Genomic DNA, 26,184 nt, shown 5'->3' with positions numbered 1-26,184 from the left:
AGGGTAGACGGGTAGGGTGAGAAGGCCCTGAAGAGATAGCCTATCAGAGCCATCAAGGGTGGTGGCTAAGTAGGACCCCAAGCAGAGTGAGACTGGGTAGGGCTGCCCCTACCTGGGAAAACCACCCTTTCCCAACCTCGAGGCCCACGAGGGCCATTGATGAGGCCAGTTAGATTCCCACCCTCCCCTGTACAACACGGTAAGCTCACCATCAGAGCCCATTAAGCAAGACCATCGCTGAGGAAGGCACGGCTCTGGCAAGTCATGGGTTCTCTCATCCTCCAGCCTTGGGATGCAGTGATTGATGGCTCTAAGTATGGTGGCCCAGAAGCCCACACAAATGCAGCCCCACTGCGGAACCTGGCTAGCAAGTCAAATGACTCCCACCCAAGCCACAGCCACAGTCCCATGGGTCTAAGATGTGAGCTAGTTGCCTTCCTTACAAAACCCAACTGGGTGGCAACTCCCCGCTTACTATCTCACTATTGAGAGATGGCTCAAGCAGTGAAGACATCTGTCCAAGACCCCAGAGCTCCCTCTACCACCTAAGAGTATGACTGTCTCCTCCTATGCAGGTGCCGGGGCTAGAATACCAAGGAGGCAGGGCTGGAAGAAGTAGGGCTCAGGATTCCTGCTTTCCCAGGTCACCAGGGCAAGGAGGCTGGACTGATCCAGGTTCCCATAAGGACAGCCCTACAGGACAGTCTTGGATTCTACAGAAAGGGTTGGGGCTCTGCCACTGTCTAAGAGCAAGAGCTACCCCACCCCTGCCTGGGAGCAGCCCCCAGCCTCCCCTAAGCCTCTGCTCCACTGGAAGGTGGTGCCAGGATGGTTTCCAAAGAACGCAGACTCCAGGGCAGGGTGAGCCTAGCCTGGGAGGGGCTCCTTGGCCAGCTGCAGGTTGCACAATGAGGGGGGCAGGCTGCCTGACTCTAAAGACCTGCTAGATAGACTAGGGAATGCTTAGGGAATACCTCCCCACCCTCAGCAGGGTCCCACAGTTCCACAGCGCCACAACCTCTAGGCCTCAGAAATCTTTGGGCAATCACAGTGTCCTCTTTGGTCTCTGCTGCCCCTGTATTCTGGGTGTAGACAAGCTTTCCCCTCCCACCTCAGTCATTCAAAGTGGAGCCCAAGGGAGAAAAGGCTGAACAAAAGCACAGCAGCAAGGTCAGGCTGGGCAGTCTCCGAGTGAGCACCATGTGGCCGTAACTCATCCACAGTGCACAGGGCACAGTGGGCCAGGCACCCAAGGCTGGGAGTGGCCAGGGAGCTGCCCCGCACATCCCTAGCCTGCTATGAGTGACGAGGAGGTAGCTGGAACTCAGGTCTACTGTGGGAGGCCAGCCAGTGGGTGAGTTCAAATACAAACAATTCTCCAAGAAAGCCGTGGCCCATGGGGCAACACTGGCAGACCCAGGGCCCATAACACAGACTCTCTTGGGCCTGCATCTCTCTTGGTGGCTAGGGACCTGTGGGAGAGAAAGAGACAGAGGCAAACTCTCACAGCACAGGCCTTCTCCCCTCTTGTCTTCCAGCATACCCTGCTCTGTGTACCCAGACGGTGCCCATGAGATGCAGAGGGACGTTGGCTGCCTGCAGGGATATGGTGGCTCACCTCTGCTCTAAATCTTAAAATCTGTCTATAATCTCGGCCCTGGGAACTAGAACAGAGCTCTTTGAATTCCAGAATTCTAAGGCAGGACCCTTAACGCCCACAGAGGTTTCTGGCAGCCTCTCAGCTCCTCTGTTCCCCACATCCACCTTGAGCTGGAAGCCAATGGGATCTCTGTCCAGGAAAAGGCTATGCACGCATGCCTGATGACAGCTGTGGTCTGAGACTGTGAGGGAAAATCTGACCCAGACTTGGGCCCCTGAGCAGCAATGGAGTAAGGTGAGCTCGTGGCTGAGCTCAGCACGGGGATGCCCCTGACTGCACAGCAGGGGTACCAGTAAAGGAGACTGGCCCCGCCCCAATACTACTGCCCATATAGACTGGACAATGGCCTGGGTTCCAGAAGCCTGAAGCACCTCACATGAATGCTGAAGACAGAGAGGGCAGGAAGAGCTACTTAGCCAGACAAGCCATGCCACAGCCCTTGAGGCACGGTCACTCAATACCGCTTAACTGCTCAATAGCATGATGGCCTGTGAACAGGCATGAACAAGGACTACAAACATAATGAAGAAAGAGGGCTGCCGTCCTTCAAGTGGGAGGCCTCAGGAGATCGGCCAAAAAGGGACTGCAGCCTGGGCCCCTGCCTGCACAGCTCTTCTAAGGCAAGCATCGCCGATGTAGCCCGGTCACAGCTGAGCCCCGGTCCACAGCTCTCCACAGCAGCACCTCTCATGTGCCCCAGCCCCAATCCACAGCATCTCCAGAACACTCCCCATAATTCTTCCCAGGGAGACCTGTATAGGTGTTCTGAGCTGTCTCAAGTCTCCTGAATCCCACAGAGGTGTAACCTCAGACCCCAACAATGAATCACATCTCAAAGGCACCACTGGACCCCCACCCCCACCCCACATACCCTACGCTGAAACATGTTGGTCCTCCTGTCCTGGAGAAAAGTAAACGGTGCAGACAAGTCTCAATATCACGTTCCCTACCTCAAGACCCCCACGTTCCGAATGTTCTAAGTGGTCCTGTTGAACACACGGACACAGGGGTACAAGCACCTCTTAGAAGCAGCTAAAGGTCTGGAGTGAGGAGCACTAGTGACCGGGCCACACAAGGCAGAGAGCTTGCCACACATAGTGGTACATGCAGCCCACACAGCCAAGCCACCAGGTCTCCTCTCTCCGCCTCATTTGCCCAAGGGGCTCCCGCAATCAAGAGCCATCTGAAATTCAAATTCTACTTTGGGAAGAATCCTGAGCAGGACCCGGCAGCCCTTCACATCTATTTAAGAAGATAAACACACATCCCCCCTCCCCTCAGCCATGCTGTTCAATGCTGTGTCTGTTCTCATACAGCTTCAGGCCAGAGACTCCAACCACCGCTCCCAGTCACATGAGTACCCTGTGCCCCAACTCTCTAGACACAGATCTAAGCTGCTTGCCCTCCACCTGTGCTCCAGGAGCCAGACCGATGAAGAACTAAACAGACATCAATGGCACGCCATTCTGAGCAGGCATCAGAAGGACTGAGTGTTCTCAAGGGGGAAAGTATGACTGAGGGTCAAACAAGGTGGGAGGAAGAGCCAAGGTCTGCAAAGCCCAGAGAGGGGATGAGAGTCCTTCAAGTCCCCAAAGGGAGCCAGGCTTCTGAGTTCCCCGTTGACCACACAGGAGTATGGGTACAAACAGGGCCAGCCAGCAGCCTTGGGGCCTGGCCCTCACACCCTCCCTCTCTGTCAGTCCTGGCAGCTGCTGACTGTATCACCAGGGAAGCTGACTCCAGAGTCAAGCCCACGTCCTGGGAGCTGCAGGATGCAGCCAGGGTGAGCCTGGCCCCACCAAAGCTAAACAAGCATCCGCCAGCTCTGAGCACAGAGCAGCAGGAGGCCGGGAGGCCCAGACGCTTCCCCTTGCACAGCCTGCTGCCTTGGCAAGTGGCCACCCTGCCTGCTGCTGGACAGGAGCTAGGCAAGGAAGACAGCAATCCAGTCAGGTCCTGTGCCGCCATCTGGGGGCATGGAGAGGAGACCCTGCTCACAAGAGTTAAAGCATGGGACCCTTCCCATGGCAGCGCCTCGCAGGCATCCAGGGCCCCCAATGCAGCCCTTTCCCATTCTTACCCTTCAGACTCTGAAAAGCTACCTAGGGGCCAACACCTCCCCCGCCCTCTGTCACCTCCTACACACCTTCCAGGGTTTTCCCAGCACCTAGCAAATTTAAGCTCCTAAGAGCCAGAGTCCACTTACTAGTATCAGTCTCAACAGCACTCTTCCTGACCAACAGACTGACAAACACAGACGCGCGCACACGCACACACACACACACACACACACACGCACACGCACACACACACGCACACGCACACGCACACGCACACACACACACACACACACACTAGTGCACCAGGCCACGGCTTCCATCCATCACCGAGGGCTCTGTGCCCACTCTGTGACAAAGCCCGCTCCACGTCATCACCTCTCATTCTGATATTTAAAATTTCATTCACGGCAGCAGATTGGTTATTCCATCTCGGCCTTAATTAAAGAGGGCCCCAGAATGACATTTTAAACAGCAATGTCATTTTCTAATTGACGTGGTTCCATTACCAAGAAAAATACGCAAACCCGCCTGAGACACCGTGCGAGCCCCTTCCCCCACAGCGTCAATTTTTAATCTGCTGATGAAATATTCAGGGGCCACAAAAGGATTGCATTTCCCTGAGGCATGGGATCACTGCCCTCTCCAGACTCCCCATATTGGTAAGATACCGAGTTAGGATGATGGGGTCAGGCAGTCTGGAAGATGGGGAGCCCACATGGGTAGCAACTGAAAATTGGCCTCCTCAGCAACCACGACACTCTTGTCCCCCAGCCCACGCTACTGTCCCACTGTTAGCTCAGGTCTTTCTGTGCTCCCCAACAATATCTGTGCAAGCAGAAGACTTCAGCCCAGAGGGACTACACGCCCAGTGATACCCACCAGGTCTCCTGGACCATCTTGACACGTGTCTGAGCTTCTTACCTTAAGTCCTACCGATAGCAATCAGGGCCCTAGCGTGTTCACTTCCCAGACAAAGTGCTGAGAGCTCAGGGCCTGGCCACTAGTGCCAACACCTCTCCAGAGCTGGTCATTCACACCTCAAGGCCACCCATGTCTGCACACAGCCCAGCAAGGCGGGCTTTACAGGCAAGGGCCCTGAGACGGTGAAGAAAAAACGCTACCTATACTGCCGGGCTCAAGGGCCTGGTCAGACACATAGATAACATGCCAGCCCTGGCAGTGCCAGCCAGGCCAAGTCCATCCAAAACCACTCTCAGCCTGGTTGGATGCTGGCTTTGATAGCTGCCAGAGCCAAAGTGCAGAGAGGGCCACCAAGACCGGGGCAGGCCCCAGCTCAACCCCTCAGCCTCTCCACTGCATCTCTCCATGCCTGGCATGGCCAGGAAACCAGAGCCTACCTCCCATCCATTCCCACTTCCCTCTCAACCAAGAAAATGTCCTGATGGGATGGCTCTAGACGCACAGCCAGACTGCTCCCAGAAAAGGTGGTTTCCTGGTCAGGGGGCCCCACTCAGCAGGTGCCTTCACCCCCATACTGGTTCGTTAGTGAACTCAGGTGGAGCACACAGGCTGCACAACATCCTTCATATGGCACTGGCTGGACCACTAGGTCCACTCAGGGGAAAATATACCAGAAACCATAGGAAGAACTCTGGCAGTCCCCAGAACATAGCCAGGGTTGCTATTGTCTGATGGGCCAGACTCTAGGCTACCACCTCCAAATAAAGAGTCCTTCTCCCCTTACAAAAGGGGAAACTGAGGCTGAAAGTGGTCAAGGGGTTGCCAAAAGACATGGCTGAGGAGTTGGGGACTGGGGAGTGAAGCCAATGTTGTACAAGATGCATGCATCATTGTGTAGCACCAGCCCAAAAGCTCCCTGGGGCCGGATCTTCCGTCCTCTGTGGTTTCCACACCCAGTGTAGAGTGGGGGCTGATGCTGCCCAGCTGCCCAGCCAGCTCCAGACAGGCCAGTTAATCAAACACTCTCTAGATGATACAGCCTAATGCTGCTGGCCCAATGTGCCTGCCCAGCCATCTGGTAGACCAGCTTTCCCTGACCCTGGAGCTGATCAAGCTCTGAGCAGAAGCAATGAGTAAAGGATCCTGGGAAGGGAGATCCAGACAGGATGAGGACAGGAGTCAGCAGGCCAAAAGGAGAGGGAAGTACTGACGGCACAATGAGTAGCGCTCACTATCCACACCACTTCTACCCTAGAGTGGCTTGCACCTACCTCCCCAGTCAGCCAGGCTCTGCCCCTCCTCTGTTAGGCCTCCCAGAGGGACATCGCATTGCAGACTCAGCACCACGGGATTGAGACATAGAGCTACACTTCTAAGGGAAGGGAGCATGGACATCTTGAGGCAAGTGGACAGGTGCCCATAGGACCCAGCCCCAAACTGGACATCACCTGTACAAGGGAACCACTGTCGAGAAATCACAATGCCAAGGCAGCCCTGCCCCCACCCCCGGGATGATGGGCCCAAATTCACACAAAATTCTGTACTAGCACTAACAAGCATCTGGAGCCATCAACCTTCCCTGTCACCACTGCAGCCACGAAGGTCTGCGCCCAAAGGCACAAGCCACTCTATTCCAAAGAAAGGGGCTATCAGCCTTGCCAAAGAGGATCACCAGGTGGGTCCTCTTCTTCCCAACTCCAGCCAGGCTTCCCAACACCCAGTATCTCCTTGTCAATATTCCCTCCAGGTCCCCGCAGATGCCCGTTTTTCTTCTACCAACCCCAGCCAAACCTTCCACCCAGATTGAATTGTCCCTTCCCAAAGCTATCCAAGGCTAGCCCATTGGCAACACGGCAAGTGTCATGCATGGTAAAGGCAGTAGGAGGCAGTGGTTCTAGGTCAGCAGGGGAACTGGTGTCTGCATGGCCAGCCAGATGTTCCCCAGGGAAGGCTCCAGTGAGCTCGGAGGAACAGGGTGGCCCACGTCCCTTCCTGGGAACCTGTAAGGATGCCCTACTGGCCAGTATCCTCAGCAAGAACCAGACTTTTCCACAACTAAGTGGCCTCTGCTCCTGCCAGGGCTTCTACTGTAGCCTCTACTCACACAATGTGCAGCTAGTTCCCCTGGAAGCCTTCTGACTGCAGGCCGGGAAAGATGCCAGGGCTGGGGAGGCTGAGGAGGCTTGAGGGACTGGTGGTTTGAACTAGGCACTGAAACTGAGCTCTCCTTGGGACTACGACCTGGCCCAAGCCCCCGTCTCAGCACTTCAAGGAACCCAGTGGCATCCAACACAAAGGTAAGCAGATGTAGTCATATAAATCAGGCAGGAGCCACAGGACCACTTCAGCGGACAGTGACATGGCCACTTGGGTTTAGGTGAACACAGCTAAAACCTTACCTGTGTGTCGATCACTCATCTCAGAGATCAAACAGACCTAAGAATGATGGTCCTCAAATTGGCAGCTGACACAAGTGGCCAATGTCAGTCTCCAAGGACCTTTCTAGGCAACTGCCTTGTGTTTACTGAGAGCCAGCAGCTGGCCACTTACCCAAGACTTACACTACAACAGCAGTCATCAAAATGTCCCTCCTGACCACAGACACCCAAAGTTCCACCTGCTAAGGGGGCCTCCAAGTCTCCCTAAAGCCTGTCAAAAAGAATTACTCTCCTACCCAGAACAGCCATCCTCCAGCCCATACCTTTGACAATCTCACAAATTCACAAATGCACTACCAGCAAGCCCCAACTGTGTGGCCATGCCAAGTCTACACCCCAAGCTTACAAGCCTACATCACTGCAATTCACCAGACCCCAAAGACACAGCTGCCCCAGCCTCTGGATTCACTCCTGCCACTAGCCTTTTTCTCAGTAGCATGTACCAGACTCTACAAACAGAACCCCTCGGTACCCTGTGACACCACCGAACCTGCTCTACTGCCTACAAGCCCCTCATTGTCTGTTTTCCCCCAGAACCAGTGAGCCCCATCTCAGGGCCTTTGCATACACTACTTCCCAACCTGGAAGGCACTTCCTCTCCATCCCCACAAGTCTATTCCTTCTCATTCTATACCCTCTGCTCAAATGTCACCCTGAGCAAGGTCTTCCCCAGTACCAGTGGCCAGTAACCCCTCTACATACCAGGACTTTACCATGCTCAGTGCAGGTTCCAAGCCAACCTAGATTATACACTGAAACTTCGAGAGGTGAGGGGTAGGTGACAAAGGGTGGTTTGTCCAGCCAGGCCACCCAGAGCTCCTCTGCAGCACTCCTTGACAGATGCCAGGTGTTCCAGCTGCCCATCCAGCCAGGGAGGGGGAAGGAGGAATGCGTCTCTCCCTCAGTGTCCAGCCTCCTGGGCAGCAGGAAGCACCAATCTGCTGGGAGCGCAGAGACAAAGGCAGGCTGACCACTGAGCGCCCGCAATTCATCTCGGTCAACACTGTGGCGGTGCGGCCGTCCACCCAGCAATTTACATTTTTATTAAATCACACGGGGAAATTAGAGACATTATTACTTGCCTAGGCTCCTTAACCCTTCCTCTGCCCATTCCCCCACACTACTGCTGCATGCTGTTGAGGACGCAAACTATGTGTCTCCAAGCATCCACCTGGCAGCTCTAGAATGGCTGAGTGTGCCCTCACAGGAAGCTATGAGCATAGCAGAGGTCACATACCTCCCCCAGCTGCCCTTCTGCCCGATAGGCCAACCAGGCAATCAGGAAGGGTGAGGCAGAAGGGTCTTACCTAGGCCCAGCTACCCCCTTTGCTGGCCTATGCTGTCCAGATCCAGCTTCCTCAGACTCCTGAGGCCTCAGGAGAACCCTCCTCAGGCAGGTTCCCTAGGCACCTGAGGATGAACACTGCCCACTACTGAGCCAACACTAGGGAAAGAGGCCAAGCAGCTGCCAAGTCAGTGAACCCAACCCACCAAACCCTATGGTCTTGTGCAGTTCCAGGCAGGCTCAGAGCTAGACCCAAAGTGCAGGCAGCCAGTCAGATACATCACTGTCAGACACCAGGGGACATAAACCCTGTACAGCTGGGGCTTTCAGTTACTGGCCTCATCCCAGCATCGCTCACAACCACTGAGGAACTGTCCTCCTAAGCCACTGAAATATTTCTGGAGACCCATCTCCTGGAGCTGTCAGACTATGCCAGCATCTGCCAGCTGAGGACACTAAGGCCTCAGGAAAGTAACAGCCACTGGACACACCCACTCCTTCTGCCTTCTCAACCACCACTGGTCTAGAGCTCACCAGGAAGCAGTTCCGGAACAAGCCATCCCGGCAGTTACCCAGGCAAGGCCTCAGGGCTCCAACCCCACTCTCTCTAGACACCTCCGTCCTGCTGAAATGTAGCCACAAGGCTGACTCCCAGGTGGCAAAGACCACAGTGGGAGTGTCATTTCCCCTGCCACCAACCTGACTGTCTCTTACAGTCAGGGCCCATACCAGGCCTTGACTAGGCCCTAAAAACACAGGAGTCATGGGGAGGGTGGGAGAAACCTAACCCAGCAGGGCTGTGTGGTGGAGGCAGTGTACAAGTAATGCCTATGTCTTGTGCATTCCCACACAAGTAGACACCTGTCAGAAACAGAGGGGCTGGAGGGCACCAAAGACTGTAACAGAGTCTCTCAGGCATCCACAGAGACCCAGGATTTAGCCCTGCTCTGTTCTTCTAGGAACTAAGGACTCCACACCCACCTTCATAAGAGGAATCTCAGTTGTGAGAGGGTGCCTGGGTTGGGGTTAGACAAGAAACCTCCGGTTTCCCCCACCCTGTGGCTGCTGAGTCAGGCACATGGGGCGGACCCCAATCACAGCCCCTTCCGGTGGGTGGCGAATATTGAGGCAGGAAACTGAACCCCAAGAGAAAGCATGAGGCCTAACTGGTACCAGTCCACACAGGCTGTAGAAACTAGCTACCCTCCCCCTATAAGCCCAGGATAGACACCCTCACACAGATAGGAAAACTGAGGTCTGGAGAGGGGTGTGGGAGTGGGCCTGTCCTTATTTATGCTGCAGACTCCAGACAGGCTAGGCCCCCACTAACCCACAGCTGATGAAATCCTGAGGGCAGAGATGGGGCTCAGGCTACTCTATTCCCAAAGATATTAGTCTAAATCCCCAGGGATGAGAGCAAACAACACAAGGGTCAGGGAGGCCACCAACCAGGAGGAGGACTCGGGCAAAGGCCCAGAGGTGGGAACACACAGGACACAGGCATTAGGGTCTCGGCAGCTAGACCCAGCACAAAGTCTATATCCTGCATGTCAAACACTGGTAGGAAATGAAGGCCAGAGAGCTTGAGGTACCAGGCCCATCTCATCTGCTGAACACTCTCCTGACTGCTGTCTGGGGAAGGAAGCGATCTTTCCCACAGTTGCAAGGAGGAAGAAACTCAGCATCAAACGCTCTGGCTCAAGCCTTGCTCAGTGCAGTACTAGTGAGGATAAGTCCCAAGGTATGGGGACTCTGCTGGATAAGGGTCTGTCCCAATGAGGCTGGGTCACTAGAAAGACCAGCAGGGCTTGGACAATGACTTTAATCTCAAGTCCCTGCTGGGGCTACAACCGGCATGAGTCTCCCCTCCTACCCCTGGGAACCCCTGCACTCCAGGAGGGTTTTAGAAGCAGCCATTCCAGATGCCCCCTCCAGAGAAACACTTCTCCCCGAGACCTGCACAGCTCATCGCCCTCCCTGCCCTCTCGTGACTGCTCCTATCCCAGGCTACTGACCCGTGGGCACCTCCTCTCCTGCCCCCGGGACTAGGACTCTGCAGTTCTGAGAGGCCCTCAGCCATCACTTCCTATTTCAGGCCGAGAACCAAGAGATAAGCCCTACTTCAACAACTCTCAAAACCACTCTAGAAATGAGAGCCCTGGCCCCACACAGAGAGATGAGAAAGCAAAGACTCAGAGGGGGAGATATCCTAGTCAGGTGCACACGCTGTTCCAAGACGTACAGGCTGCCCAGGGTGTCCATGCTGCTGATGCCTCCCACGATCCCCAGGGTTGACATACCGTCTAGGACATACACACTGCCTAGGGGTAAATGGTGCCCAGCCCCTGGGCCCACTGTTGGCTTACCCAGCTCAGGGCACCCATGGGCAGCCGCATGGAAATCTGTAAGCTGATAGGCCTCTCCAACACACACACACACACACACACATACACACACACACACACACACACACACACACACACACTGTGAGCTTCTGTTTCCTGGCCTCTAATCAAAGGATCACCTGAAAACCCCAGCACCTACACATGCAGGCCCTGCCAATGCCACCACAGCCAAATGCCCATGTGGCTCACACTAAAGGGAAGCCACTACCTCCTGAACCAGCACCAAGCCAGCCAGAGCAGGAACAGCTAGGAGGGAAGCTAGAGAACCTCTGTCCCTACTGGCCAAAGGCCCCAAACTTGACGGGTAGTCAAGCACCCAGAGATAGCAGGTCCAGCTATCACTACCCTGGCTACAACAAACTAAGCAGCCTCCAGGCTCGGTGACACTTCTGTGAGCCTTCCCCTCCACCCCCAACCCCCCACCCTCCAGTGAACGGGGCGACTCTCCAGGCTAAATCGGGAGAACTTAAGTGAACCCAGGTGTGTATGAAGACAGCCTTCCCCGGAGCCTGGGAGTCAGCGGCCTGGCTGGCCCTAGCTTAAGCAGAGTGCAGGATACCGTGTCTGCTAGTCACCTCCTGGTTATGCTGAAATGGCAGCTGACAGTTGAGAACACCCATCCCACAATGAGCTGTTCAAAAGGTCCCTAACACAGCATACACCACTGTGCACCGGGGCCGGGCCAGGGCTAGGGAGACAAAATCCACACAAGCCAGAGTGCCGCGGGATACCACCCTCGCTGCACCCTGCCTAGCCAGGTCTCAGATCCCAAAGACTACGCCCCACCTGGCCAAGGCGCACATCTCCAGCAAGAGTCAGAGAAGTGAGCAGGGAAACAGAGTCAGCCACTAAGGCCCAAGCCTGCCTCCTGCTCAGACCATGAGAAGGGCAGGAAGTCCGCCTCGCCCATCCCAGCACCAGGTGTGCTGTCCTCACACCACACAGACATGCACATGAGCTCCTGTCGAGAGTTTGAGGCTTGGGCCAGGAAGCCGGGTGGAGATTTGGAGGGTGGAGCCCATCTAACCCAGAGTTTCTGAAAAGAGCCCACAAGGAAGTAAAAATAGGAAATAAAAATAAAATGGCTCTGACCAGCCCCAGTTGTTTGTGAAGGAAACAGGGTATCTCCTTGCCTAGCAAGGCAGCCTGGCTCCAGTACCCTCCCAGATACAAAGCGTCCCCACCCCTGCTGACACCATAAGACTAACAGGGTGCCTGGAACCCAGCAGGAAGTGTTGAAAGGGGGAGTCCTGGGGTCTTGGATTCGAATCCTAGCTCAGCAGCTAACCAGCGGTAACTTCCCTGTACCTCTGTGTGGCTTCAGGCAAGGGAGGGCAGAGTTGTAAGCACTGTGCCCCACTGTGCTGGAGCCTCCTACAGCAGCCCTGCTCTGCTCCCTGTCTGCAAATATGCCTGCTCTCCCTAAAGTGGATGGCTGAGAGAACGGAACCAGAGAGCAGTCTTCCACGGGCAGTCTCCCCCACCCGAACGGCCTGCCTGCCTACAGCTCTCAGACCTAATTTCCTCATCACACAATGAGAGGAAGCCTTCCTTCCTACCCTTCCCTGCTGAGCCTTTGCCAGCATTCACGCCAGGCTGCTTTACCCTAAGTGTGCGCAACTGACCCTAGCTCTAGGCCCTGCTAACTGCTTTCCCCCAGGACACAGACCTCCTTTGGAGCTAGATATAGGGAAGGGCCACTGGGCCTTAGCTGGCACATTTCCCTCTCCCCTATAGTGGCAGGCACCTTCTGGGTCAATACTCAGAGACTGGCAGGGAATACCTAAGGTGCCTCAGAAAGGGCGTGTAGGTACTGAGGATGACTGTGGTGACTGTTATGGTCTAGGCCTGGCGACAGTAGAATATAAAACATGACAAGTTCCCATGCATGGACACAGGTGTGCATACAGACACACAAGGACAATATATGAACCTCATGAATGAACACAGTTACACATAGATATACAGAGTCCTGGCCACACTCACATGTGGGCACTACACAGTCTCACACATGGACATGGGTATGCACACAGACACACTTATATAGGGTTATATACACGGGCAATACAGGAACTTTATGCATGAAAATGCAGGTATGTACAACATACACATAGCCATGCATGCTCATACATGGCCAACAGACTGAACTTCATGTATGATGCAGGTATGCACATAGACAAGCTTACATATAGCCATGTACACTCAATATATAGGCAATACACAGAACCTCCCACATGAACATGAGTGTGCATACTCACAGATATATAATACACAGAAGCTCATGCACAGATACATGTATGCAGACATATGTACACATGCCATGAACTCTCACAGGTAAATAATACACAGAACTTCATGCGCAGACACAGAGTGTACACAGACACAAGCTCACACATAGATGTGCAGAGTTATATGTGGACAATACGCAGACCCACATGCACGGACACACATATGAAGACATACATACATGTGTCTTCACGCTTACATGTGGTTAATACACAGAACTCTATACATGAACACAAGAGTATATATAGACACATATACATAGCCATGTACAGTCATGTATGGCTAATATATACATTCAGACACATTCCCTCACACATGCACAGAGCTCATTAATAGACACATATAGACACAGACACACATGCATGGCCATGTATACTCAATGTAGACAGAGCCTACATGTGAACACAAGCATACACACACATATGTGGCTGAGACGCAGAACCTCAAATATGAACATGAGTCACTCAGACACATGTGGATAACACATAGAACCTCACACACAGACATGATACACACAAAGGCACTCAGATCAGGACTCAGATGCACACACAGAGGGTTGGGCACAGACACAAATGCCATCCACATGGCACACTGCTCCACATTCACACTTTGCCTAGCACCCAGTTGCACAAACAGCAGGAGGGCCCTGTACTCACAGTGGTTTGGGCTCTAAAAGTCCAGGGGAAAGTCAGAGGTGGCCAGCACGGCCTAGATTCAGGCAGAAAGACTGGAGGAGAGGACCACACACTACAAACCAGGTCCAGGCCTTCTGCCAAGTGGGCTGCTGTCTGTAGACCCTACAAGCTGGCCAGGAGGCTAGCAAGGCTCAGGTCCCTGTGAACGAGATAACAAATGGGGGCTGAGGACAAAGGGATGAAAGGACCTTTGCCCTTCTTGTTCCCCATGTCTCAAGGGTCAACCCAAAGTGACAACTGCCAGTCTTGCTTGATCCCACAGCTGACAACCCAGGTCCCTCAGTCCCCAGGTTCCCACACCAAGTGAGGAGGCTGCAGCAGGAGGAGGATGGTGACAACAGACACAGTGTTGTTCTCAGAAAGGCAGCCAGGGAAACCTGAAGGGGGCGTGGGGGACAGCCAGCAGGCCAGTAGCCAGGAGGAGCAGAGGGGTCTGAGAGGAGAGGCCATTTCAAGAGTCCTGATGGAACCTGAGTTCTGGGAACAGAGAGGGGCCACAAAGATCAGCTCCCACACCACTTCACCCACAAGTTCCAGCAGGTGCAGAGTCCCCTAGGATCTCCACCATGCCAGGCTGGAATCATGGCCAAGGGTAAGGACTGCACAGCCCCCTCTGATAATGACTTCACAGCTTATTGGGCATGTCCAGGGCCACGTGGGCCCAGCAGCCATCCTCTCCTCTGTCCCATAAGTGACCATGGGTTCTGCTATTCAGCACAGGAGACACAATAACTATCCACAAGCAGATAATTCACAAGCCCACTGTGGGCAAGGAGGCCATGACACCAGCAAACCAGCTTAGAGCCACAGCTTCGAGAGCCAGCTGCCCAAAGGGGACACACAGCCCACCAGAGAGCTATCCAAGGGTGGCACCATGACCTGTCCCATGACCCTATGACCTGGGAGAAGGCGGCCTGGGTCAGAGGAATCAAAGGTATCAGCTGGACTGGAGTCTGATCCGTGAGACAGAAGTGGTGTTCACGTCCTGCAGCTAGGTGGGCAGAGACTGCATCTGACACAGAAGGTCTGGAGACACTACAAAATTCTCCCTTAGAGAAAACACCAGTCACACCAGTCACAGGGAATGAAAATGGGCCAACCAGGCCAGATGTCTGGCTGTAGCTGGACCCCCTAACATTTGCCCAGAGAAGTCTTACACGTTAATACCGGCCAGGGAACATGCCATTGCCGACGGCTCTGCCTCCCAGACCAGGATGGCATCGTGGATACTCATGAGGCACAGAGCAGGCCAGCCCTCCCCACATGGGCCATCAGAGGAAGGAAGAGCACACAGTTAAAGAGGACATCCTGAGTCACAAAGCTGTCTGTGGGCCATATCATCACGTGTGTGCCCCATCCGGGTCAGTCAAACTCCTCCTGCAGTCCAAAAACCACAGGCAGCATTGTCAGGGAGAAGAAGCCAGAACCACAGGGGTCCAGGCACCCCGCAACACCAAGACAAATCCAGAACCATGTCTCCTTTTACTCATGCCAGACCTGGGGGAGCCACCCTGCTAGAGATGGCCTGGCCTTGGAATGGCTAAGCCACCAAGACAAGAGTCCATGATGCCCAAAAGGCAGTCTAAGTCTAGGACACAGATGGGACAGAGTCCACCCAAAATCTGACTCTCAACAGGATCCTCTAGACTGCTGGGAGAGACCTCGGCCCTCCTCAGCCCCACCCCAGGCCTCCCCTACTTCTTACCTAGTAACCATCTCTCAATTGCCGTTACCTACTTTGACAGTCGTCCCTTGTACAGGAACAGTCTTTACCACATGTCACCTCCACAGGTTCTACCTCCGAAGAGATTCAAAGCATTCAGATCCCAGTGTCCTCTGACCTACCCTCCAGCCCTCTGTCCTCAGTCACTCAGACCCAACTCCACACTCTCCCTGGCCAACACCCCTAGACATGTCTGTAACCACACAGCTTACCACTGGGCTCTCCAAAGCTCCTCCCGAGCACATGTTCTCCCACTCCACATTCCTCTATCCTGCTGGAATCCCAGGCCGCCATGTGCCTGCTATGTATCTCCCCATCCCCTGGCAGCTAGAGGGAGGCCTTGCCTGTGCACCCCAGAGAGGTCCACTATGGCTGAGTACTAATGGCCCTGCCTCAGCTCCTGAGTCCCTTAAGAGTGCCCCTCAGCAGGCCGAGCTACAAGAAACCAGCCCATCTGACTTCTCTTTGGGATTGAAGTTCTGACACTGTGCCCACTGGTGCTGTGGTCAGAAACACAACTGCTGGAGGCCAGGGTCGAGGGACACCCAGAAGTCTTACAGCGGATCAGCACGGGGGAAAGCATGCTACTGTCAGACTCAAGAATGGCAACATCAAAACAGTCTGCCCCAGACTGTTCTGCAGAGGACATTCACTCATTCCATAAACACCCTGCAGTGTTTGTGGCACACAGCACTGGGGATTCTGCAGCAAAGAGCCCAGGAGCCACCTGCCCTGAAGGACAGGACATGCAGAGCCAGCCTACCCAGAAAGACTCGGGTACTGGGCTCTGAGAAAAGGGCTGAGCCCAGTTCTGCCATAAACTGCCAAGGATCCTGGAGGGCACCACAAGCAGGCACTCCCCAACTCTGCCAAAACTGGGTGCCCATCCTTCCTGCCTACCATCAAGGAAACCAGTGGAGGAAGAACGTTACACGCCGATTCGGAAAGTACACGCAGCAGAGAGCAAGGGATAGCAGCCGCTAAGAAACTGCAGGGCCTGGAGACCACCATCGCCCAGCCTTGCTAGGCCAGGTCCCCGGGGTCCCTTCTGGGCATGTCCAGAAACCATGCCCCGGAGCCCAAGAGGGAAGGAAGCTCTGCTCCGGGTACAAGGACTAAGTCCCCACTCCTCAACCTTCCTCAACCTTGATCCTGGGCAGAAAGCCCATAACAGGATGGGTTGGAGGGGCTCTGCCACCTCTCCTGAGTCCTGGTCCCAATCAGAGCTGTCCTCCAACCAGCAAGAAGGGACTGGGCCAATACTTCTCGTAGTCTCCTGGGCAGATGACACCAAAATTGACCATGGGAACAGAAATGGGGATGGACCATTGGCTGGCTGTAGGAGCAACCCTACTGTTCCTTCCAGAATGGGGCCTGAACCCCAAAATTAGCACCCCACAGAGAGTAATGACCAACAGTGGGCCAGCAGGGTCATATCCCATACTTAGGAAGTCTTGAGAACCAGGAGAGGGAGCGTCATCAGGGGAACAGCTCAGAGGGTCTTGCAGCCACCAAATCCCCACCAGGCTCCGCCTCAGTTCTACATAGTTAATCATTCCTTCATTTGAGACACACACACACACACACACACACACACACACACACACACACACACACACACGCACACACGAGGCAGGTCAGAGAGGCCTGGCTAGGCAGCTGGATCTTTCTGGAGCCCTTGAGGGGAAGACTTATGCTCATGCCTTACCTGGGCAACTCATCAGTAGACCCACAGCTAGAGGGCACGGAACTCTAGGAAAGGTCTGCTTTAATGGCACAGCTTGTCTAGCAAACTTGTGAACTGTGATTCAGAACCTAACTGCAACACCTCCATCAAGTACCCAGACTTCCCAGGCACCTTATAGGTGAAGCAACTGAAGGAGGCCAAGAAGATGACTTTGTCAATGATGGTCCACACTGTACTAGACCAAGAGATAGCCCTCCCTCACCACACAGGGCAGTCTAGTCAGCAGTACTAACCGTGAGGAACTTGGGTGGAAGAGAAAAGGGCGAAAGGTACCTGACAGTTCGGGAGAGGCTACAGAGACACCGGACCCCAAGTGTAGGCCTTACTGGGGTGAAGACAGAGCAATGGGGAGCCTTGAAAGGGTCTAGGTAGGGGAGGTCAGAGCCCAGGGACAGAAAGCTGATCCCAACTTAGACTGACAAAGGGTTGACCCACTCATCTCTAGGCCTCAGGCCCTGCCTTTCAGCACCCCTTTCTTGAGAGTAACAACATCTGCTATGCATGTTCCTTACCGTCAGTGTCTTCTCTAATGTCTCCGGTTCCAATCCAGAGCTATGCCCTGCCCTGTCACCAGTGGCTAGCTAAGTACCCATGGTTTCCTGGGTCTTGGAGACATGTCAATCCGATTCCACCAATCTAGAAGAAAAAAGTCAAGGTGCCAGGAGGGAAAGGCCTCCAGCAGCCAAGAGTCCTAGGAAGGTCCAGGCCCAGATGGAGAGAGAGAGAGAGAGAGAGAGAGAGAGAGAGAGAGAGAGAGAGAGAGAGAGAGACTGACTTAGGACCACACAGACAGCTGGGCAGAGAGTGCCTTGGCAAGGCAGAATCAGGAGCTCAGGGAGCGGCCTCCCAAAGCAAGAGCAGTTGCAAGATCTCTGAAAGGCCACTCTGTATAGCTACCTGACAAGATGGTATGAAACAGACACCAGGAATCAGAAGGAAGGATGCTCTACCAAGGTCCATGAAGGAGGCCTTCAGTGCAGGGCTCTACCTCTGTCTTCACCTCATGGCCCACCCATGGGGATACTGAGCTGATGGAATGGCTTTTGTTTTTGCTGACATATGCTGCATGGTGCCCAGTGCTGTCTGGGGAACACCTGTCTGGTGAAGCATCTGGACACCAGGCCTCGACTTTCCAAAGAATGGGGTTACATGGTCCTTGCCAGCCTCTCTCCAGAGCACTGGGCATCTTCCAGCCCCAGCAAAGCCAGAGGTCCATCCCATCGGCTCAAGCTGGGCAACTCGTGCTTGGCCCTGCCCTTGGGAAGTCTCGGAAAGAGATACAGGCTTGAAGCTGGCCACCCAGAAGCCACACTGGGTAGCATGCCACTCAGCCAAAGGCCTGGAATCCGATCCTACCGCCCCTGTAGGGGAGCAAGACAGCAGGCGGAGAAGCAACTGGTTTGAAGACAAAACTAAAACCCAGACAGCTTGATGCTACCCTTTCCATGACCTAAGGCAAAAACATAGAGGGCAGTCAGTAGCCAGTGTGGGAAGTCAGCTAGCCAGCAGACAATGGGAGGGGTGGCCATCATGCCGGAGGCCCAGGTAAGCCAGCTAGAGCGTCACTTCAGAGTGCCTGGGCAAACGAAGCACGTTCTGAGCCTGTAAGCAGCTATTCCAGCCACCTGGACTGTCACTGCCTGACCTCTGCCCGGGGCCAGCATGGACACTTAAGCTAAATTGGTCAATTATGGGATACTTAGATCCCTCACGGGGCTTCCCAACCTCCCTGCACTCTGGGCTGCAGCACCAGGAAGCCAGTTGAATCAGTAACCTCATTACAGCCAGCGTACACCCAGTGGCTTTGAACTCTGCAGGGCTTATCCACAGGCACTGCAGGAATTACACACACACACACACACACACACACACACACACACACACACACACACAGAGGGAGAAAGAGAAACAGACAGACAGACACAGATAGACAGACAGACAGAAACAAAGCCTAGCCTAGAAACAAAGCCTAGCCTAGAAATAAGGCCTAGCCTAGACCCTGCCTACCGTGTTCCCCTCCTCCTCCCCTCCCCCCCTTTTCCCTCCCACTCAGGATGCTATAGACTCTGCTGACAGCCATCAGCACCAGCCCTGGGCTCCAGGACGCTGTCTGGGAACGTTGGGTCTGGAGGTCCAGGGAATCTAGAGTATGGTCTGGTCTTCATGGAAGATAAGACATTGAGCCTACAGTTCCTACATCCCTAGCCCATCTGAGAGAACATGTCTCTGGAATAGGGCATCATGAAGGACACACTTGAACTTGGGCAAGGAAGACCCTTAGCTACACACACCTAGAGCCTCAATACTGGCCCCTCCTCCGAGAGACCCCAGTGTCCCAATGCCAAGCCCAGAAGTCTGCTCTTCATCCTCAGGGTCTCGACTCTGATCCCACAGAGGAGGTTCCCCCAGGGCCAACCAGGTCCCTAGCACCATCCAAATACACTGGGCCTGTCTGTCCTCCCAGACCAGGGCATAAATTTAGGATCACTAAACTGTTGCCTCTCCGTTCTGGGAGACCCTGACATCACAAGCCCCAGGCCTTGGGATCTATCAGCCAGGGTGTTAAGAGGCTTCCCCAAGATCAGGCCAAAGGCATGCGTGCAAAAGAAAGCAAACTGCAAGAAGGAAGAAAGCTATCCTCTCCTCCAAAGCAGTGCCACTAACCAGGAAAGGAGGAGACTCTACAGGCCAGTCCAGGTCAGCCTAGGCCCCAGGGTCTGTGGGAGCCCCCTCCCCAGCCTAAATACTGCGAGGATGGGCCCAATTGGGTCTCCATAGCCAGCAGGAGACACTCCCCCCTCAGCCCCTCAGCCCGCGCACTGTCTCTAACCCACCTCTGCCTACTCAGAGGGCCTCCACCTAGCAACTCTCATCCAGGCCCGTCCTATGGCCTCTGATCTGGCTACGCTTCTGATGCACCCCCTCCTCTGCCAACCTCACCATGGGCTGAAGGACAAGGAGGCTGTGCCAAGCAGGTGCACCCTAACTACGTGGAGATGGAGGCCACCAGCAGACCTGGAGTCCCCTTAGGAAGAACTCAGCACAATGCTGCTGGGTTTCCAGAGGCCGGGCCACAGTACACATCTGTGTGTGCATACACAGGTAACATGTTCTGGACAGGGATATAACCAAGTCTGTGCGCTGCCCTGGGGACTAGGTGGGGCTGTCTTCCTCTGGTCCCCTGCCACAGGCCCCTATGGGTCTTCCTGCCAGAGAACTTGGTCCTGGCAGGGTGAGGCAGAGCCAAGCCACTGGGTCTTCAAGTAGAAAGTACCACTTGCTGTCCCCCAACCCCAACCTTCCATAGCCTGGTGGAGCCTTGCAACTTGTCCCAGAATCCCAAAAAGCTCTCAGCTAGACAATCAAGGAGCCTCCACTCTCCAGTGACTCTTGAGAAAGGGCGAGCCTCCCAGGGTCAAGGGTCCAGAGCCTTCATATTGAGACCTCAGATCTTCCAGTCAAAAGGCAAAACAGCTACTCAGCCTAGGAGTGGAAGCAGCTCAGGGCTCCTGGAGACTGGACTGGACATGGACCCCACTCTTGTAGGCAGCTTCTTGAGGCGCTGACAGAACAAGACCTGAGCAAGTTCAAGTTTTGGCCCAGCTCAAGATCAGGGCTGGGCCTGTCTGGGAAATCAATTTGCAGAGCAGAGAATCACACAGAGACATGATACTGAAGTGCCAAGGCAAACAGACCCTACCACAGGGTTTCCCATCACTAATCAAGGCTGCCCCTGGGTCAGCCATGAGGTCCTGAATTAAGTGCCAGGTACACAGCAGGCACCCGGTGGATACATATCAGCACCCTCTCCAGGTGGGCAGGTCCTGAACCGGTCAGGAGAGGTAGAAAAGAACAGTGGTTGTGAGAAGCAGCCAGACTCACAGATCCACGTGGTTTAGGAGGCCCTGGGAAGCCCACAGAACTGGCCTGCTGCCTCATGGCGGGGTGGAAGGCAGCACCAGGAAAGTGTCAAGGGGGTGTGTATGTGTCTGTGCACACCCAGGCCGCTCCCCAAACATCCTGGGCCAATTTTATTTAGCTGCTTTCTGCTCCGTTTCACGCTCATTCAGCTGCTGAGCTAGACAATTGCTTTGTAACTCTAGGGTGCAATTTCCCTGTCTGTGAGGCGCTGGGGCACGACTGCTCAGAACATCTCGCACCAGGCTCGGGTGGGTGTGCTCACTCAAAGTCCCTCGCTCCACCAGACTCACTGAGCCTTGGGAAGAGTCATGAAGCAGTTGGGGTCTGTCCAGGGAGCCTAGCAGGGAAGAGGAAACTGAGGCAGGGACACCAGGGCGAGGGTTGCAGCTGTGTTGCCTTGATACCCAATTATCACCTCTATCCCCATACCCAATGGCATCGGGATTCTCAGGATGGTTCTGTCTCAACACTGGTGACCCGCCCCTATCCTGAGGCAGGGAACCAGAAAGGACCTGGATACAGGCCTCACCTTGGGAAAGAGGGACTCACACCCCACAAAAAGAGCTCAATGCACTCCCAACAGGCCTAAAACAAAACAGGCTACATGTCCAACAGCTTTTAAAAACAAGGAATGTGCCCATTTTACAGATGCAGATGGCTGAGAGGACCATCTGCACCTGTCCTTCGGGGTCCTCTGTGGCTATGAGGGAGAATATGGCCGTGGAAGAGAGTCTGAATAAAAAGAAGGAACAGAGAAGGGACCATTATACCTTATAACAAGGGCACACTGCAGGCCCATGCGCAGGAGGACCGTTCATCACCACCAACCCTTCCCCAACACTGAAGCAGCCTATTTTAAAAGCACTGGGGGCTGATGAGATGGCTTAGTGGGTAAGGTGCGTGCTATCAAGGACTGAGTTCAATCCCCAAAACATACGTGGTGGTGAAAGGAAAGAAGCAACTCCCAAAAGTTGTCCTCTAACCTCCATACAAATGCCAGGGCACATGTGTCTGCATGCACACACACACACACACACACACACACACACACACACACACACGCACGCACGCACGCACGCACGCACGCACGCAGGCACGCACGCACGCACTCACGCACGCACGCACAAATGTAATTTGTTTTTAAAACATTGGGACAAGGTCTGGAAGGTGATTCCCCAAACAGATACACTCCCAGCCACAATCCAGATACTTATACTCTTGAGAACCAGGGCTCCTGCCTTCATCCCTGGCCGAGCTGATAGTAGTTCCCATGAAAATCCAGCAGCCAATCTGATACCTCAAGGCCGTGCCCAGCCCACAAGCTTTAGGCCTAAGGAGAAGGGAAGGAAGGCAGGTCTTGGCTCGTCCTGGCCCTAGGCCATCTACAAGGTTCCAGGTCTACGTCTTAAGACAGCTGAGCCAGGTCTACCATTTTCCTCAGAGCCAGGGCTCACTCACCATGGAGCCCCTGGCCTGAACATGCACACAGTGAGACCCGATTCCACTAGAAATAGAAAGTTCCAGGTGGCCTCACTGACTGGTGGGCCCGAGGCTCTCTCATAACACCTTCTATGCAGTTTGATTCCGTCCACACACATGGATACCGTAGTTCCTATGGCCAGACACAGGCCTGAGAACCCCTATGGTGTCCGCAGAGTGACAACCCCTCTGGAATACTCCCTTTCCTATCCTAGAGGATGACGTAGAGGTCCCCACTCACACTCAACCTCCAGAACAGGTGCAGCATGGACAGTATGAGGAGACACTAGCAAGGAAATCAGAAGGGCCTCCCAGAGGAGGTGCACCCAGTCCCAGCCCTGAAGGACGTGCACAGCTGGAAGAGCTGCCTGGGCTCTAGCAGACTTAGGAGCCGGCCCACAGCAGCTGCCCCACGTGATCAAGCTGCAGGCTCGACTCTGCACCCCACACACCCCGCAGACTCGGAGCAGTGCAGACCTGGCTTGTGTGTAAAGCTCCCCACCCTCAGCGATTCCTTCCTGTGGGCCTAGCTCTCTGAGCCCACATCTGAGACAAACGCTTGTGCCCAGCACACCAGTCTGTGCCAGCCCAAAGAAGACTACAGCCAGGCAAGGCCACTACCACAGTCAGACCACCATCAGGGGGACACTTCCTCGGTCAACAACAGAGTCTCCTCCAGAGTTTCCCAAAAGAAATGCCCAAATCAGTAGGCAGCCGGGGGCCTAAACATAAGTGCCTAGTCAGGCCCAAGCTGGACTCCAAGCCCAGCCTCCTGAGAGTCATGTGACCCTGTTATTTCGGGACTCCCGGAATGTGCTCTATTTTGGGTCACAAGGGTTCTGGTGTTACTAAAAGCCCCCTCAGGCAGGCCCCAAGCTCACCAGGTCCCCAAGTACCACACAAGAGGGTAGTTGGAGGTCTAGAGCCCTGCTTCTGGAAACCTGTTACCCTCACAAGCAAATGGGCCACTAACAGCTGAGAGGGTCAGTGCAGGCTTGAGACCTTTGGACTCTGCAGGCTCAGCCTTGCAGTCCCACCATTCAGGCTGAGGCCAGCCCTTACCCCTGCTCCCTGACTGGGGAGTAGGTCCAGGAAACAGGGGCTGCCTGGAGCAAATTCCTCAACCTCCCTTTCTTCCCAGATCTGTCCCATGCAGATCAGCTCAGTTGACAGAAGCTTGGAGGCTATCTGGACCACCAAACCCACATAGTGCATACTAGAAAGAGCCTTCCTCAGTCCTGGACCCCAAAAGTGGCAAGGTAGTGAAAAAGGAACGGTCAAACTTTCCTAGACACTTCGAATCAGACCCAAGCAGTCAGTGGGGACCCTGGATGAGCCAGATCCTCTGACACTCAGCCCCCAGGAGGGATTAGGCTGTGTTGACAAAAGGGCTTAGGCAAGTAGCCGCTTAAATGGACCTTCAACTGCACTGGACTTCAGAGCGAGTCACAAGCTTAGTAAAAAATAAAACGTAATCAGAGTCCAGGACTCAGCCCTCAGCCCTGGGGCATGGGCTGCCTGGGAGGCCACAAGCTGGTCCTGAGAGCCACCACTCTGTGAAGCCAAGACAGCAGCTCCGAAACACAACTCCTCTTCAAGGAGACTCCAGCCCAGCCACGCTGCAACCTCGTTCCCAGTTCTGTATGTGTCAATTTTGAGATTGGGCTCTGTCTCTCCTGGGGTGCTGTTCCCACCTCAAGACCTAGTCAAAGTATTGCCAGGTCCTAGTGAGTCCCAGGCCAGAGAGCAAAGCATTCCTGTACTGCAGAACCCAACTCTGTGCACATGAAGACTTGGGTGGAGGAGAGAGACATCTCAGGAGCCCCACCACACACACACACACACACACACACACACACACACACACACACACACACCAGGCCCCACAGCAACAAAAGCTTTCTTGTCGGCTGACTTTGGCAGGGGGTTCCAATGCCAAATTCACCATTTGTACTCTCTAAGTGAGGCCTTTCCCAGTCAGTTTCTCAACTGCAGCATGGACAGGAGTTTACAGCCTGGGAGCTAAACCCCCACGCTCAGGTGTGCCGCCACCGCCACCGTCCCCATCACTACTTATGAGGATGAAGAGTCTGAAGCTTTGACAGGCTCCTGGCACTACCCGGGTCACTCTGCAGCAGACCTGTCTGTGCGACCTCCCCAAATCACCAAAAGTCCTGGCAGACTCGCTGGGTTCTGATCACCCGTCATCGTAAACAAAATGCACCCCCAAACCTCATAGGGGGTGGGCAGGCAGAGAGGCAATGATCATCATGGAGCTTCGTCCATAATCAGCTGTCCTGATTTCCATTCAGCACAAATTCTTCACTAGCCTGACAGCCTGGCTGCCGTCCTCACCACCAAATTAATATCTTTCCCGGAGCTCATTTATAAAGTCTCCCTACCCTGCTTCCCTCTGGCTCCCAAAACCCCAGGGAGAGCAATGACCCTGCTTGGTTCTACTCCTAGAGTTGGCAAGCTGTTTGGGGTTGGGTGCTGCTGGCGGGAGGGTTGCAGGACAAGAAAACGATCCTTCTGCCGATGGGCTGTCTTCCCCTAAATACTGAGAAGAACAACTAGGGGTGCCAGAGCGTGGGGCCCCAGTTCTGGGTTTAATGCTCCTGATCAGAGACCCCCTGAGTGACCCTGCCCACCTAGGTTTGGTCTGCTGTCGGAGAACGGCAAGATCGCAGACTCCGTCCTGGGCAACGAGACTGCCAGGGGCCAGCGGCCTTCTCCAAGCGGCAGCCCGACGAGCTGGGAAGAGCAGTGGCCTCCCGGAGCCCAGCGCGTCGTCCCCATCCCAATGCCAGGGAGGCCCAGAGCCCTCCAGCAAGCGCAGAAGTTGCTCCTCCGGCGTGGCCGGATTCCCGGGCAGCTGGGGCTGGGCGCCCCGGGGGTCCGCGGAAGCGCGAGGCTCAGCGTGAGGGACCCTCTCCACGTCCCGAGCGAACCTGCGCTCGCGCCAGCCCCGCCGCCCACTCCTGCTCCTCGGCAAGTCAGAGGCCCGGCGTCCTCGCCCTCTCCCGCCGCGCGCCCGGGCCCAGGAAAAGTTGCCCTGTGCCCACTCGCCTCCCCAAGCCCGGCGCGCTAACTCTCGGTACCGCCACGGCGCGGGGCCAATGGGCCCGGCCGGACCCCCCGCGCGCGTTGCGCACGCGCCCCCGCCCCGCCAGCCCCGGCCCCCTCCCTCGCCCGCGCCGCCGCGGCCGGCACTCACCGAGCGGCAGGAAATGTTTGGTGTCCATGTCTGCTACTAACTCATGCCCAGCCGGCGGCGGAGCAGCAGGGCGGCAGCGCGGCGGCCCCCGGCGCGGCCCGCCCGGGGCCCGGGCGGCGGGGAGCCGGCGGCGGCAGCGGCGGCGGCGGCGCGCGGAGGCCGCGGCGCGGCGAGTTGTTGCAAAAGTCGCCCAACAATGTAAACTACTTGTGCCTGCGCGCGCCCAGCGCGCGCACCCGCCGCCCGCGCCTCCGCCGCGCGCCCGCGACCCGCTCCGGCCCGGCCTGCAGCGGGGGGAGCGGCGGGGGGCCCGCGACGGGCGCGGACTCAGCGCAGCGCCGCCGCCG

At 55.2% G+C, this 26,184-nt stretch overlaps 1 protein-coding gene across 2 annotated transcripts in view; it reads right to left on the bottom strand.

Annotated features, from left to right (window-relative positions):
• Rxra (retinoid X receptor alpha) overlaps positions 1-25,949 on the bottom strand; it is an 86,524-nt gene extending 60,575 nt beyond the window's left edge. The window contains exon 1 of one of the 2 annotated variants that reach the window (NM_012805.3): positions 25,838-25,949. In NM_012805.3, coding sequence (NP_036937.2) covers positions 25,838-25,865 — 28 coding nt within the window. In that variant the 5' untranslated portion in view covers positions 25,866-25,949. Of the gene's footprint in view, positions 1-25,271; positions 25,734-25,837 lie in introns of those variants that run through there. The other variant, XM_039104342.2, reaches the window with a different exon arrangement.
• Between the last annotated feature and the right edge of the window lie 235 nt (positions 25,950-26,184).

The sequence above is a fragment of the Rattus norvegicus genome, chromosome 3 (assembly GCF_036323735.1).
Source record: "Rattus norvegicus strain BN/NHsdMcwi chromosome 3, GRCr8, whole genome shotgun sequence".
NCBI classification, from domain to species: domain Eukaryota; kingdom Metazoa; phylum Chordata; class Mammalia; order Rodentia; family Muridae; genus Rattus; species Rattus norvegicus.
The sequence above is the reverse complement of the archived record's forward strand: the minus strand, read 5'-3'. Positions and strand labels throughout refer to the sequence as shown.